This window comes from Phodopus roborovskii, unplaced genomic scaffold, assembly GCF_943737965.1.
Source record: "Phodopus roborovskii unplaced genomic scaffold, PHOROB, whole genome shotgun sequence".
NCBI classification, from domain to species: domain Eukaryota; kingdom Metazoa; phylum Chordata; class Mammalia; order Rodentia; family Cricetidae; genus Phodopus; species Phodopus roborovskii.
In genome coordinates this window covers 32,681,825-32,694,209 of record NW_026125295.1, presented here as the reverse complement: position 1 = coordinate 32,694,209, position 12,385 = coordinate 32,681,825, and the positions used below count along the sequence as shown (strand labels likewise).

At 39.1% G+C, this 12,385-nt stretch overlaps 1 protein-coding gene across 3 annotated transcripts in view; it reads left to right on the top strand.

Moving 5' to 3' along the window:
* The window catches only part of LOC127238872 (cytochrome b5 reductase 4), a 53,865-nt gene that overhangs the window by 14,507 nt on the left and 26,973 nt on the right, over nt 1-12,385 (top strand). For 2 of the 3 annotated variants that reach the window (XM_051207653.1, XM_051207638.1), the window contains exons 5-7: nt 6,724-6,753; nt 9,741-9,801; nt 11,693-11,750. In XM_051207653.1, coding sequence (XP_051063610.1) covers nt 6,724-6,753; nt 9,741-9,801; nt 11,693-11,750 — 149 coding nt within the window. The remainder of the gene's footprint in view (nt 1-6,723; nt 6,754-9,740; nt 9,802-11,692; nt 11,751-12,385) is intronic. The other variant, XM_051207644.1, reaches the window with a different exon arrangement.

Sequence of the window (12,385 nt, the reverse complement as noted above, 5' to 3'; positions counted from 1 at the left end):
AGAGACTCGCCAACAAAGCAGTGACGCGCATTCAGCAGCTAGTTTGGTGCTGGCTACCATAGCTGAGTTCTCAAACAACAGAAGAGGATTAAAAAACAAACAAAACAAATAGAACGAAAGCACTTTGAGAGTATTAAGGAAAAACAGCTGTGCACTTACTCAGTAGATAAGTTAAACAGATGTACATTAGACCAACAACAACAACAACAAAAAAAAATCAATTGCCACCCATGAGGGGTAGGAAGTGAGGACTTCAGACTATGTCCTAATCATAGAGGACCAAGTTATAAGCACTTGGTTTGGGGGAGGACAAGCATGCTTCTTAGGAAAGGAGGTATGGACTTTCAGAAATCCAATAAAAAGCCTCCTTTCCTGTTCCATCTCTGTTCCTGATACTGATTACTCAGGCAATTTGGCCTTGGGAATGAACAGAGATTCATAGACAGGTTTGGGTCCAAGTCTCATCTTTGCTACTTACACCTGATTTTCTTAGGTACCGCAGTAGATCTTAATATTTTTAAGAATAAGCACCTTTAGCTTATTCTTTAATGCCTTTAATCTTTTATCTCAGCACTTAGAGGGCAGAGGCAGGTAGATTGCCAGGTTTGAGGTCTACAAAGGGATTCTTGGACAGCCAGGGCTACTCTTGAAAAACCAAAACCAAAACAAATCAAACAACAGATAAAACGAACAAAATAAGCACCCTGCGTCAGAAAAAGACTCCATGGATAAATGTGCTTACCACACAACACACAATTTTGACAACCTGAGTTCAGATCTCTAGAACCCAGGGAAAAGTTGCACGTGGTAGTACCCCATCTGTAATCCCAGAGTGCTCCTACAAGGAGGTGGAGCACAGGGACAGGAGCTAGGCTGACTAGCCTGTACCCAGGTAGCCTGGTTTTAAAGCAGGACCAATACTCAAAGGCTGCCTTTTGTTCTCTATCTGTATTCCCTGGCCACACATCAACAAGCACAGATACAACTTACTTATTTCATATACTTGCACACATGAAGGAATATTTTAAAGTCACCATGAGAATTAAATGAAGCAAAATTTGCCAGCCACCTAGAATCTAAGCTCTCTCTCTCTCTCTCTCTCTCTCTCTCTCTCTGTGTGTGTGTGTGTGTGTGTGTGTGTGTGTGTGTGTGTGTGTGTGTGTGTGTGTACACGTTGCAGGTGGTGGTAGTAGCTAGAAATGCCACTGCTGTTTCTGTGACCCTCCTTTGCTTTGCTTCTTATAACAGTGAGACCATTTTTCATTTTTCAGTCTATTTCTACAATTACTAGCTAGGTATGAACTAGTATGTGATGCTGTGTTTCATGAAAAGATGATTTTGTTCCTGTGTTATTGTCAGGGTCTGTGAGAGTATGGGAGAGTCAGGCTGTTTAGGTCAGAAATATTTTATGGGTTAGTAGCAGACAGTGATTTGAAACAACATGCAAGACATTAGGAAGCAAAGACAAGAATTTTACAGAGCAGAAAAGCAGTGTTTGTGAACAAAGGGGCTTTTTTTCCTTAAAACTATTTTTATATGTTTTGATCCTGTTCTTTTTCTTCCCAGATCCTTCTTTCACACGCTGCCATGATGGTTGCCAGTCACATGTGGCTATTGAGCTCTCATGGTGAAGTGCTCACTTTATGTAATTAGCCATCAAGTAAAGGGACTAATTAAAACCCAGTCTTAAGATCCCCAACCAAAAGATTGAAAGTCAAATCAAACAAACAATGGGGTTGGCAGACACATTATGTAAGACCTAGAAAGATGCAGACTGAGCAGAACATTTAAAGGGACTAAACAGTTAACAGAGAAAGATTTGATGATGTATCAGAAATAAGCAAACTCTTTTAGCAATAAGTAGCTTCTATGCCTCTCAAGGAATTATACATTAAGCTTACTCATAGTAGAAATAAATGACATGGGAACAGAGCTCAAATCAGGATGTCTGAGAACAGAGTGAAGAGACTGCCTGCAGTGGAAGTTGGTGGTGGGCAGTAGAGATGCTGAAGAAGAATGTTATACAGTGGCTTTTTTTAGTGTCAAAGGTTGAGACTTTCATAATTACATAAAGTGAGTACTTCACCATGACTTTTCCATACATGCATATAATGTATTCTTCTCATAGTCACCTCCTGCACCCCCCATTCTCTTTTCCTCTTTGCTATCTCATATCTACAATATTCGAATCTCTTTTACTAAAATTGTCTTACATGAGGCAAACTGTTAGAACCCAGTGCAGAGAGTCCCACAGTGGCCATTTTGTTGGGCATCTCCACACTAGGCACTTCTAGTCCTCAGTTTACCTGGTACATTGCAGTGTGGTCATGGTGAATACTCATGCCAGAATCCAGGAATGAAAACAGCAAAGCTGGCAGACTCAGAACCCAAGCCCTGGCAGGAGTTATTGTCATCAGGCAAACATTCAGCTGTCTTAGTCCTTAGTTGTTAAAGATTGTATTATGCCTTAAGAAAGATTTACTAATAATAAACAAAGGAGAAATAAGATAACTTGTATCACAGAAGCACCAGATCTTCTCGTGAATATGAGAAACAAGTAATGCTCTGCCTTCGTCCTTTCACTGCCATGATAGGTGCCAGTCAGGTGTGGCTATTGGGCTCTGTGTCAAATCAGATGTGCTTTAAATACATCTGGGCTTCAAGGTTAGTATGAAAAAGAATCAAAGTGAAGTATCTCTTAACTTTTACACTGATTACACATGAAGTGGTAATATTCCAGATGTAATGTTAAATGTAATATAGTGTATTTCTTGCTTTTACTTTGGTAATTTGGTTATTAAGAACATTAAATTATGTTTGGAGTTGTACTATTTTTCTTTTTGGGTGCATGGTTATTGATTATAAGTGTACTTTAACATTTTGATACCATATTTTAAAAATACTCTTATGTTTCAGTGGCCAAGTATAGTCTCAGGAATATTCTTAATCTTTCATTGCATTTTCAGTTACGTTTATGTGTTTAGGTTTTATGATCATTTCCTAACAGTGAATGGCTGCAAACAGCTAGAAACATAGACTAGAACAATCAGAGGGACAAGACAGTCGGGTATGGGAATTTAGAGCTGCCCCCGCATCTTAATTTAAAAGTAGAAATACCAAGGCTTATGGGCACACATACCTTACTAAGGACTACAGCATTGCTTACATGCCTAATGTTGTCCACGTTTGAATAATTTATTGTTCCTTTGTTCTTAATGCTTATCATTTGGGGTTGATTCCATCCTTAAAGAATATTGTCAATACCTAGAAACATTTTGATTGTTATGACTAACCTGGATGGATGCTACTGGTATTTTCATGGACAGGGAGGTCAGTGCCCAGAACAGACTCTCATGACAGAGAATTATCCAGCTCAAAACATTACTTAGTGCTTAGTGCTGAGATGGAGAAACCTTTGTATATGTGTTGGCAGTGATAGTAGTAGTTATTGTTACTATTATTATTGTAGAATGAGAATCTAGCCCAGGCTGGTCTCAAACTTGCTGTGTAGCTGAGGATCACCTTGCCTAAACCTATATGTCCTGAGTTCTGGGATTACAGGCTGAGGTGCTGGGCCATTACTTTCAAGGAGTAGTGTAACTATTACAGCACTGTCGGCAAGCTCAGGACACTGGTGAATGGGCTGCTGCCATTGGAAGCTTGGCTTTGGTGAAGAGTTAAGTCAGAGGTTCTTTTCTGAAGCCTTAGTTTCCTTTTTGGTAGAATGGAGAAGTTCAGATAGGCAGAGCACAAGCTTAGAGGCCAGCAAGGCCTCCATGGTGTGAGCATGGGCAAAGGGACTCGTGAAGCACCCTATACTAGATGAGAAACATGCTGACTCAGTTGTGTTGTCTTAATTTGGTCTTGCTGCCATAGTGCTAATCGTCTGGGTGATTTTTTTTTTTTTTTTTTTTTTTTTTTTGGTATGTTTGTGTGGTATGTATGTGTGCACATGCATGCCAGATTTAAGGGTGATGAATGGTTAGACAGGACTTTTCTCTGAGCCAAACTACTGCCATCTTCAAGAGTCCTCTGAGAAGTTCACAATTGCTGGGCTTTGTTAACGGTTGACGTTCATTCATAGAAGGAAGGGCAGGGAGAGTCATGGACCATTCACTTGAGAATTCAGCCATCCTTCCCAACTAGTTGGGTGTAGTTCTGCCCTAACTGCATATGGCCTTGGGGGTCCCAGAGAAGGGCTAGGGGACATAGGTGGGGAAGAACTAGGGAACAGGGCGCTATCTACGCAGCCATGGAGAAATTATCATCCATGCTGGGTACAGACGTTTCGACGTTTCTGCTTTAAGGTCACCCATGCTCTTTTGCCTGTAACTCCTCACACATTGCTCTGTAAGTGAACCTAAAACTCAGTGGATCCTAGAGTGAACTTTAGTAGAATCATTCATTAGTTTGCCATTGGGAAACAGGAAGAAGGGGTTGACATTGTTCATGTCTCCCCCCGGGGAAGAATTTTAGCAACATAATTCAAGACAAGAGGTGAGATACCCCTGTTAGGAGGCAGGTGCACATCTGAATTGCAGTTGTGTTTTGCAGTGACTGGTTTTTGCAGTTTTGCAGTGACTGGCTTTTGCAGTTTTGCAGTGACTGGCTTTTGATGTTTATTTGGTTAGGATTTATTTTGCTTTCTGGTAAAGCTGATCTGGAGACGTGTTTTTGTTCACCCTTGTCACTTCTCTCTCTAGTCTGCCCTCTTCCTTACCCTGTTCTGAAGAAGGACTGGGTGCTGTTGGCTGCCAGGGCAAATTCTGAGTGACTGAGCTCTTAGAGACAAGGGGCTTTGGCCAGGCAGAGCATTACCATTTTGCCAACATAGGAAAAGACCTCAGTTTGATTTTTCATGGAGACTTCCAAATGATTCAACTAGTTATCGAGAGAGAATATTGGATTTCTTCTCAGGGGAAAGATTTTTCTTCCAACTAAAACAAAGCAGATGTTTCCATGTTTAACATGGAAAAGAGTTCCTATGGCTCAGCTTTTTAAAACTTTGGTGTAATTTTGAAGGCAATTTAAATAATTTAAGAGCAAACTTTCTTCACACTGAAATTGCATATATTAAAAAAATGGGGAAAGGTTACTTCTGCAGAATCCATTAAGTTCTGACAGACTAAATTCAGTGCATATTAAAGAAATAGTCCTCTGATGTAGTATTTTTTCCTAGATTACGTGGAGTAATTTTTCAAAATCTATGAGTGTCTTGGGTAAAAACATTTTTTTTCCCTTCATGACGAATGAGATTTATCAGATTGCTGGCTCTATAACACACTGAGATGGATTTAATATACAGCACTGTGAATTTTGCCTTTTGTTGTCAGGTAAAGTAGATAATCACAGCTGCAATAGCCGTAACAGGTAAGACTGATGGAGGAAAGTTAGTGCCTGGCAGTGGGCATCAGTGATCCCTTAGAAATGGCAATGGCTCGATGTTTCTTTGACAGTTATAAACAATAGCTACTTGAGGTCCCACTTTTATGGTGTGTTAGTCTTGTATGTTTTTAGGAAGTATTAAACAACAGCATGTCAAGAAAAATAGGGCTGGACTTCAGGGGAGATTGATTCACTCTTGGATTGTTGAAGAGCTTTGGATCATTCTAGGCCTTGGCCTCTTATTTTCATTCTTGAAGAAGAGTTATGGGATTATTTTGTTTAAAAGGAGGAAACGATGGCAAGGTGGTCTGCTTAGTCATTGTCACTCTGTGTAGGATGAGTGAGTTAGAGTTGTGGTGAGATTCTGGATTATTAGAAATTTGAAGACATGGCACACACCTGTAACTCTGGCATGTGGGAAGATAAGAAAGAAGGGCCACAGGTTTGAGGGATAGGGGAGGGCACTTTGATTTAAGCATATTTCTTTTTCTGTAAAGCAAGGAGATGTCATTCTACCATGTGTTACCTTTCAGTTTGACTTTGGGATATGTATTTTAGTTTATCATCCTTTAAAACTTTTCAAAGCCCCTAACAACTTGCTGAGGGGATTAAACCATCATTATGTCACTTTGTGATTACTAAGATATATTAGAACTTTGTGAGTTGGCTGCTATCCTGAAAGAAAATATCTCTTGACATTTTTCTGGGTTGTAATGCTAATTGCTAATAAATGTATGTGCATATAAAAGTCTTAACATATCTGTCTCATTGTGGCTACTTTATAACAGTATAGATTCAGATATAGACATACAGACTTATAATAGATAATAAAAACTCTTTGGAGTGTTAATATTTGTATTTTATAGAATATATAACCTGATAAATTATGTTTTCTTTATACTAATTTAGAATATGACATCTCAGACAAAACTTGGGGTGTATGTGCTCTTCGGAGAAATGAACTGTGGCTCAGTGGTAGAACACATGCTGAGTTTTCTCAGAGTCCACAGATTTCTTGCCAGTACTTGGGGTTAGGGGTCAAAAAATAAATTTACCATGATATTGGGGCAAGGGCATTATGCACATAGAGATGCCCCCACACACATACATGCATGCACACATGTATGCACGCACACATGCACACACAGAACCTTGGAGAAGTGATGGTCTCCAGAGACCAAACTGACTTACTTGAAACAAAGGTTTTCCATGTCCATTTTGTCCTCGGGCCTTAGAAGAAAGCAACCCTTTGAGACTGTTAATAGTTTAATCAATAAAAACTATCTTTATTGTTGTAATATTCTTACCCGACTTTTTCTTTCCCAAATCATTATACAGACTGTAAAGAAGGGAAGAGAGTCTTAAATGGTAAGTTATGTAAATTAATAATAAAAATGACTTCTATTTGCATGCTTATATGTGATATTGTTTCTCAGAATTGCCTGGGGTATTTACATTTGTTTAAAAAATGCAAAAGCTGCTTTGCTTGTTCAAACTTAGGGGATTTGCTAGAACTTTATGGGCCCCCTATTTCAACTATTACCTTTAAAACAATATTCCATGAAATCTCTAAGCCCAAAGCATAAATGCTTATAGTGACCAAAACAGGACTAAGGTGGCTCCCTTAGGTGTGAGTGTGAGTTCACACTGATGTTAGGACAGACTCAACCAGCTTATTAATCTGCTCTGTTCCTTGACTAAGCAGCACAGTCATCCTCATGGTTGGCACTGCCCCTTTCACACCCAGTTGTGGTGTGGTGGTCAATACTGATTCATGAAATGCATGGGGCTCCTCTGACTGAACTATGATAATGTGCCTGTAGATCGACAATTTTTTTCTACGTTTGTGTAAAACACAGTTATAAATAATAAAGCTGGGTTTTCAAAAGACTCACCTCCTTTTTTGTAAGTGTGGAAATCTGTAATTTGCAATTTATGAAGTTGAAATTGTTATGGTATAATACTGCAGTAAATGCAGTAAATGAATGACTGATCTTAGGCTTCATCTGATGGTTGGCTCTTTGTGATGCTACAGAAACAACCATCCTCCTTGCCTGGCACATGTCGCTTTCAGCATCTTCCAAGTAATGTGGAACTTGTGACTTGGATTCTATATAGTAGTGGGGTATATATGTATCTATTTCTGTGTATGTGTCTATGCATATATGTATATACTTGTATTTTATAACTGTTTCTCATATTTGGCTTGGCTAATTTCATGTGGTAATTCTATATGTTCACAAATGTGATCTGCCTGCTTTCCATGTCTTCATTCCAATAGCTGATTAAAATCCTGAGTAGGATAGATGAGCCCTTAAACTGTCAATTAGCACTTTGAGAGGGAGAGCGTTCTTTTGGACCACCTCACTTAACTCTGCTCTAACAAAGACTTATCCCCGTGTTCCCAGAAGGATGTGCTGTAGGATTTAGTTTATGGTTTCCTTTTGCACATGTTGAAATCAGGATAAAGTCTGTCAAGTTTGACATTGCTCTTCTAATAGCTGTATTTCTGTGCTACTCTCTTGATTTTTAAAAGCTATCTGGAAATGGTCTTCTTTGTGCTTTCCTGTGGTTTGAGGAAGAAAAAGCAGCGGTTTACATAACATCCCAGTGCTAACACCAACCTTAAGTTCAGCTCTTTTCCGATCTTAATCAAACATACAAGATTGTATAAGATCAAAAAATGACTGGGAATGTATGTATTCTGTTGATGCTTCTTCTCACAGAAAAATTTAAATTTTGATGCCTTTTTTAAGAGACCCACTAAAAGAGAATGGCAATCTTTTAGTAAAATATTTTTCAGTACTTCTCAGATAATTTAATAAGACTATCTTTTTAGTGTATTCATTTTGGAAAAAATAACTCTTGTAGCTCTGGCTTTAGTAACAAGGCCTTGTGGTCACTTCTCCAAGGCTTCTTGGTCTGAGAATGTAGTGTGCTCTGCATAGATACACTGGAAGAGAAGAAAGCTGGACAGGACACATAGCCTCCACAGGAGCCCCATTGCAAACAGTATTGCTGTTCTGCATCTGTGCTCTGTGCTAAGCCTGTGTATCCAGGGGGGTTCTGAAAACCTCTAGCCTGGCTCGTCTGGAAGGTGCTTCCAACTGCAGCCTCCTGCAAAGACTGTGACTAGTTTGGAAGGTGTAGGCTAACTGGCTGACTATTTTTTCCTATACTTTGAGAATTGGTAACACAATTGATGCTTCTTTTCAAAAGTTACTTACCAGCAGTCCAGGTGCAAACAGTGGCCTTCTTTCGAGGGAGAAAACACTGAGTGCTTGCAGACTTTCCAGAGCACTTCCCTGTCTCAGAGCTTCCTGAAATGACTTGAAATCCAGTTTCTGTGGCCCCTTAAAGGCGATGTTGATGTAGACCCATGTGAATGAATATAATGGAAAAAGAATACCATATTGGTGATCTAATAGAACTGTAGTACTCAAGCACTGTGGTAAAGTGTGTCAGTTCCTACAACTGTGCTGGTGTTTTAAGTCTACATGATGTAGCTAGAGCCATCTATGGGAAGGGAATCTCAATAGAGAAAATACCTCCATAGGATGTAGCAAACCTGTAGGGTATTTTCTTAATAAGTGATTGATGGGAGAAGGTCCAGCTGATTGTGGGTGGTGGCGTCCTTTGGCTGGTGGTCCTGGGTGATAAAAGAAAGCTGGCTTGAGCAAGCCTGGAGGCAAAGACCAGTAATAGCACTCGTCTGTGGTTGATTTTGATTTTGGTCATGATGTTTTATCACAGAAATGGAACCCTTAATGAACATAACAGCCATTTTAACTAAATCTAAACATTCATGCATACTCCATGTCCATTAGAAATGTAGATTTTGCCTTTTAAGAATATGTGTGAAGGTGTGCAAGATTTATAACCGTTCCTATAATAGCTCCTGACCAGGAGTGACCAGAATGCTTTCCAATAGAAGAGCAAGTGAATTGTGATTAAGTTTTACAGCACTATACTTTCCAGTATGAAAAGGAACAGACTACTTATGCATTTAACAGAAAATTCTAGGTTTGACTTGTTAGAACTGTAATGTGTATAAGGTTGGACAAAAAAGCCAGACCAAAATAAGCCATGCCTTATGATCTTCTTTCTATATTGTATATAGTGCCACTAATATATGTCCATCAATGCAAAAGCTAGTCTGGTGTCATAAATCACAACAGTTGACTACCCTTGGGAGAGAGCAAGCTACTGGAAAACACATAGAGCATGCTAGTGACAAGGGTCTCTCTTGCTTTATGACAATGCATTTAGTAGCACATTTATCACTTATGCCCTTTGTGTATGTGTGTGTACATGTTCAATGTTGTGTAGATAAATTACTGTTTTTCTTTGTGAAGGCATGTATCCCAAGAGCCAAGTGACAGATACACTGCCCAGGGAAGACCCTAGTTCTCCAAGGTATGAACTCTTTTTTACATTTCAAAAAGAGAACAGTTTTACACAGACCCACAAATACTGCAGGAAAGAACCTAACTCAGGGAGGGGATGGTTTCTTGCTTACTGCCAGCCAGTTTTGCTTAGCATACAAATGGCTGCATATTGCTTATGAGATGTGGCTGCAGAATGAGGCTGTTCCGTAAGTGATTTTTGGATAACTGAAGTTTGACTCATTTAAAACACTATTTTTTTTTTTTTTTTTCCTGGCCAGGTTCACACCTTTAATCCCAGCACTCATGAGGCAGGGGCATGTGGATCTCTGTGATTTTCAAGGCCAGCCTGGTTTACAGAGTGAGTTCTAGGACAGCCAGGGTTGTTATACAGAGAAAACCTGTTTCAAAAAACAAAACAAAACCTTTTTGTTTTGTTTTGTTTTCTAATGATAAAATATATATTCAGGGTAGAAAGTTTGGAAAACATGGAAACACAAAAAACAATTGTAACCCCATTAAACCATAGACATAGATGCCTAATATTGGGGCTAATTGATTCATGGCAATACCTTTCCATGCTATTTTTATAGTATTGGTATCACAGCCTCATTGGTGAGCAATACCTTTTGTTGTTAATATTCTGTGAAAGCATTTTTTTATATTCCATCACATAGCCATCATTTATTTCAGTATTTCATCTTTATATGTCTATTTTGGTATTTTTTTTAATTATAGTTTTAATGGTAATACTTTAAGATGTTTTAGACACTAATTTTCTTGTATAATTAATTAATACCAAATTTTTGTTCATCATACCTCAAATGTACTCAAGGTTCTTTTTTGTTGTTCCCCTCCACTAGTCTGTGTTGCTCTAACAGCAGCATCCTGCTATACATGTTAAATAAGGTTGTAGACAGTTTTGTTAGGGGATGCCTCCTCTAGATCCATGTGGTTCTCTTCAGGCTGGTAATCTGTGAACAGCAGCAATGATTTGATCAACTGCTAGAGCACAACAGAAGACTTTACCTTAACGTTTGTTACTACTGGCCCAATGGCCTTGAAGAACGAACTTTCTTAAATTGTGTGTACAAAAATGCACCTGCGCATGTGTGAAGGTTTTGACAACCTTGGGCATTGGCCCTCGCCTTCTGACTTATTTGTAACAGGTTTTTTTGTTTTGTTTTGTTTTCCTGTTGTTTGCTGCCACATGTGCTAAGGGCAACTGGCCTGTGAGCTCTCAGGGATTCTCCTGCCTCTGCCTTCCATCTTGCCACAAGAACACTGGGATTACAGGTGTGCACTTCCTCATTGGATTTTAGGTGGGCTGTGCAGGTTGGAACTCATGTCTTCATATCTATTTAGCAGGCATTTTTCCACTGAGCCATCTTCCCAGCTCAGGAATGAAGGTTTTTTTCTTTTTTCTTTTCTTTTGGTTTTTTGAGACAGGATTTCTCTGTATTGCTTTGAAGCCTATCCTGGAATTCTCTCTGTAGACCATACTGGCCTAGAACTCACAGAGATCTGTCTGCCTCTGCCTCCTGGGTGCTGGGATTAAAGGCCTGCACTACCAGCACCCGGCAAGAATGAAATTTCTTTAGTAGTGACATTTTCATTATAGAGAAGGAAGGTGATGAGTACGCTGGTGTCTTTGTGTTCCTTAACAACACATGGATTTATACTGTTATTACTCTGAGAAGATTTTAGTAGAAAAATGTATAGCCTTTATTTTGCCCATTTTGCTGGTCTGTTTGAAAATAAATGTCAGATATATCGTGATGACTATAACATATTAAGGTTACAATTAAGAGATGAGTTTTACCTGGAGAAATATATTTTCTTCTGGATTTTAAACATTACTGATGTCATGTGTTATTGCGCATTATTCTGAATGTTTTCTCATTTCCCTTACTGTCTTACAGCTATGACTGGTTCCAAACAGAGTCCTCAGTCACCATTGTTATATACACAAAACGAAAGGTAAACATGCTGTCAGAAACAAAAGGGAAAACAAATAGAAATCAGGAGTTGGATTTATTTATATGCAAGTCCTTTTCTAAGATCTTTTAAAATATTTACTTATTCATTCTCCACAACAGCCCTGAGGCAGAAAGCAAGCTTCTCCCTATTTTACAAAGGATTAATGTTTTTCCAGAAGTTTTGTGTTTGGAAACTAGGTAGGTATTCAGGCTTCTGCCTGGCAGATATGCTCTTACCACAAATGCTGTGTAGCCTTTAAACCTATAAAGCATTGTGTGTGCTTCCCAGTTAATTTTGTCATGAGATACACGTTGTGGGATTAGAAAAACTATACTGCTGAGGCTTAATATACTTCAGCTGTTACTGGCATTTGGATGCCTCAGTGAACAAAGGTTAGGAAGCTCATTCATTTATGAGTCTTCAAGAGGCACCTCTTTTATATAAAGCACTATTAGATGTCAGAGATGTGGTTCTGGGCCATGTCCATATAGACTTGGCTTTCACAGGGTGGACAGTCCAGCTGGAAAGTTGGATGAACGTATTTACAGTGTTTCCAACCACATCCCCCAGCACCTGCTGATCTTCCACATTTGAGGAGCCCTATGAATTTAAAGGCAAGTTCTGACAGCTGGGGA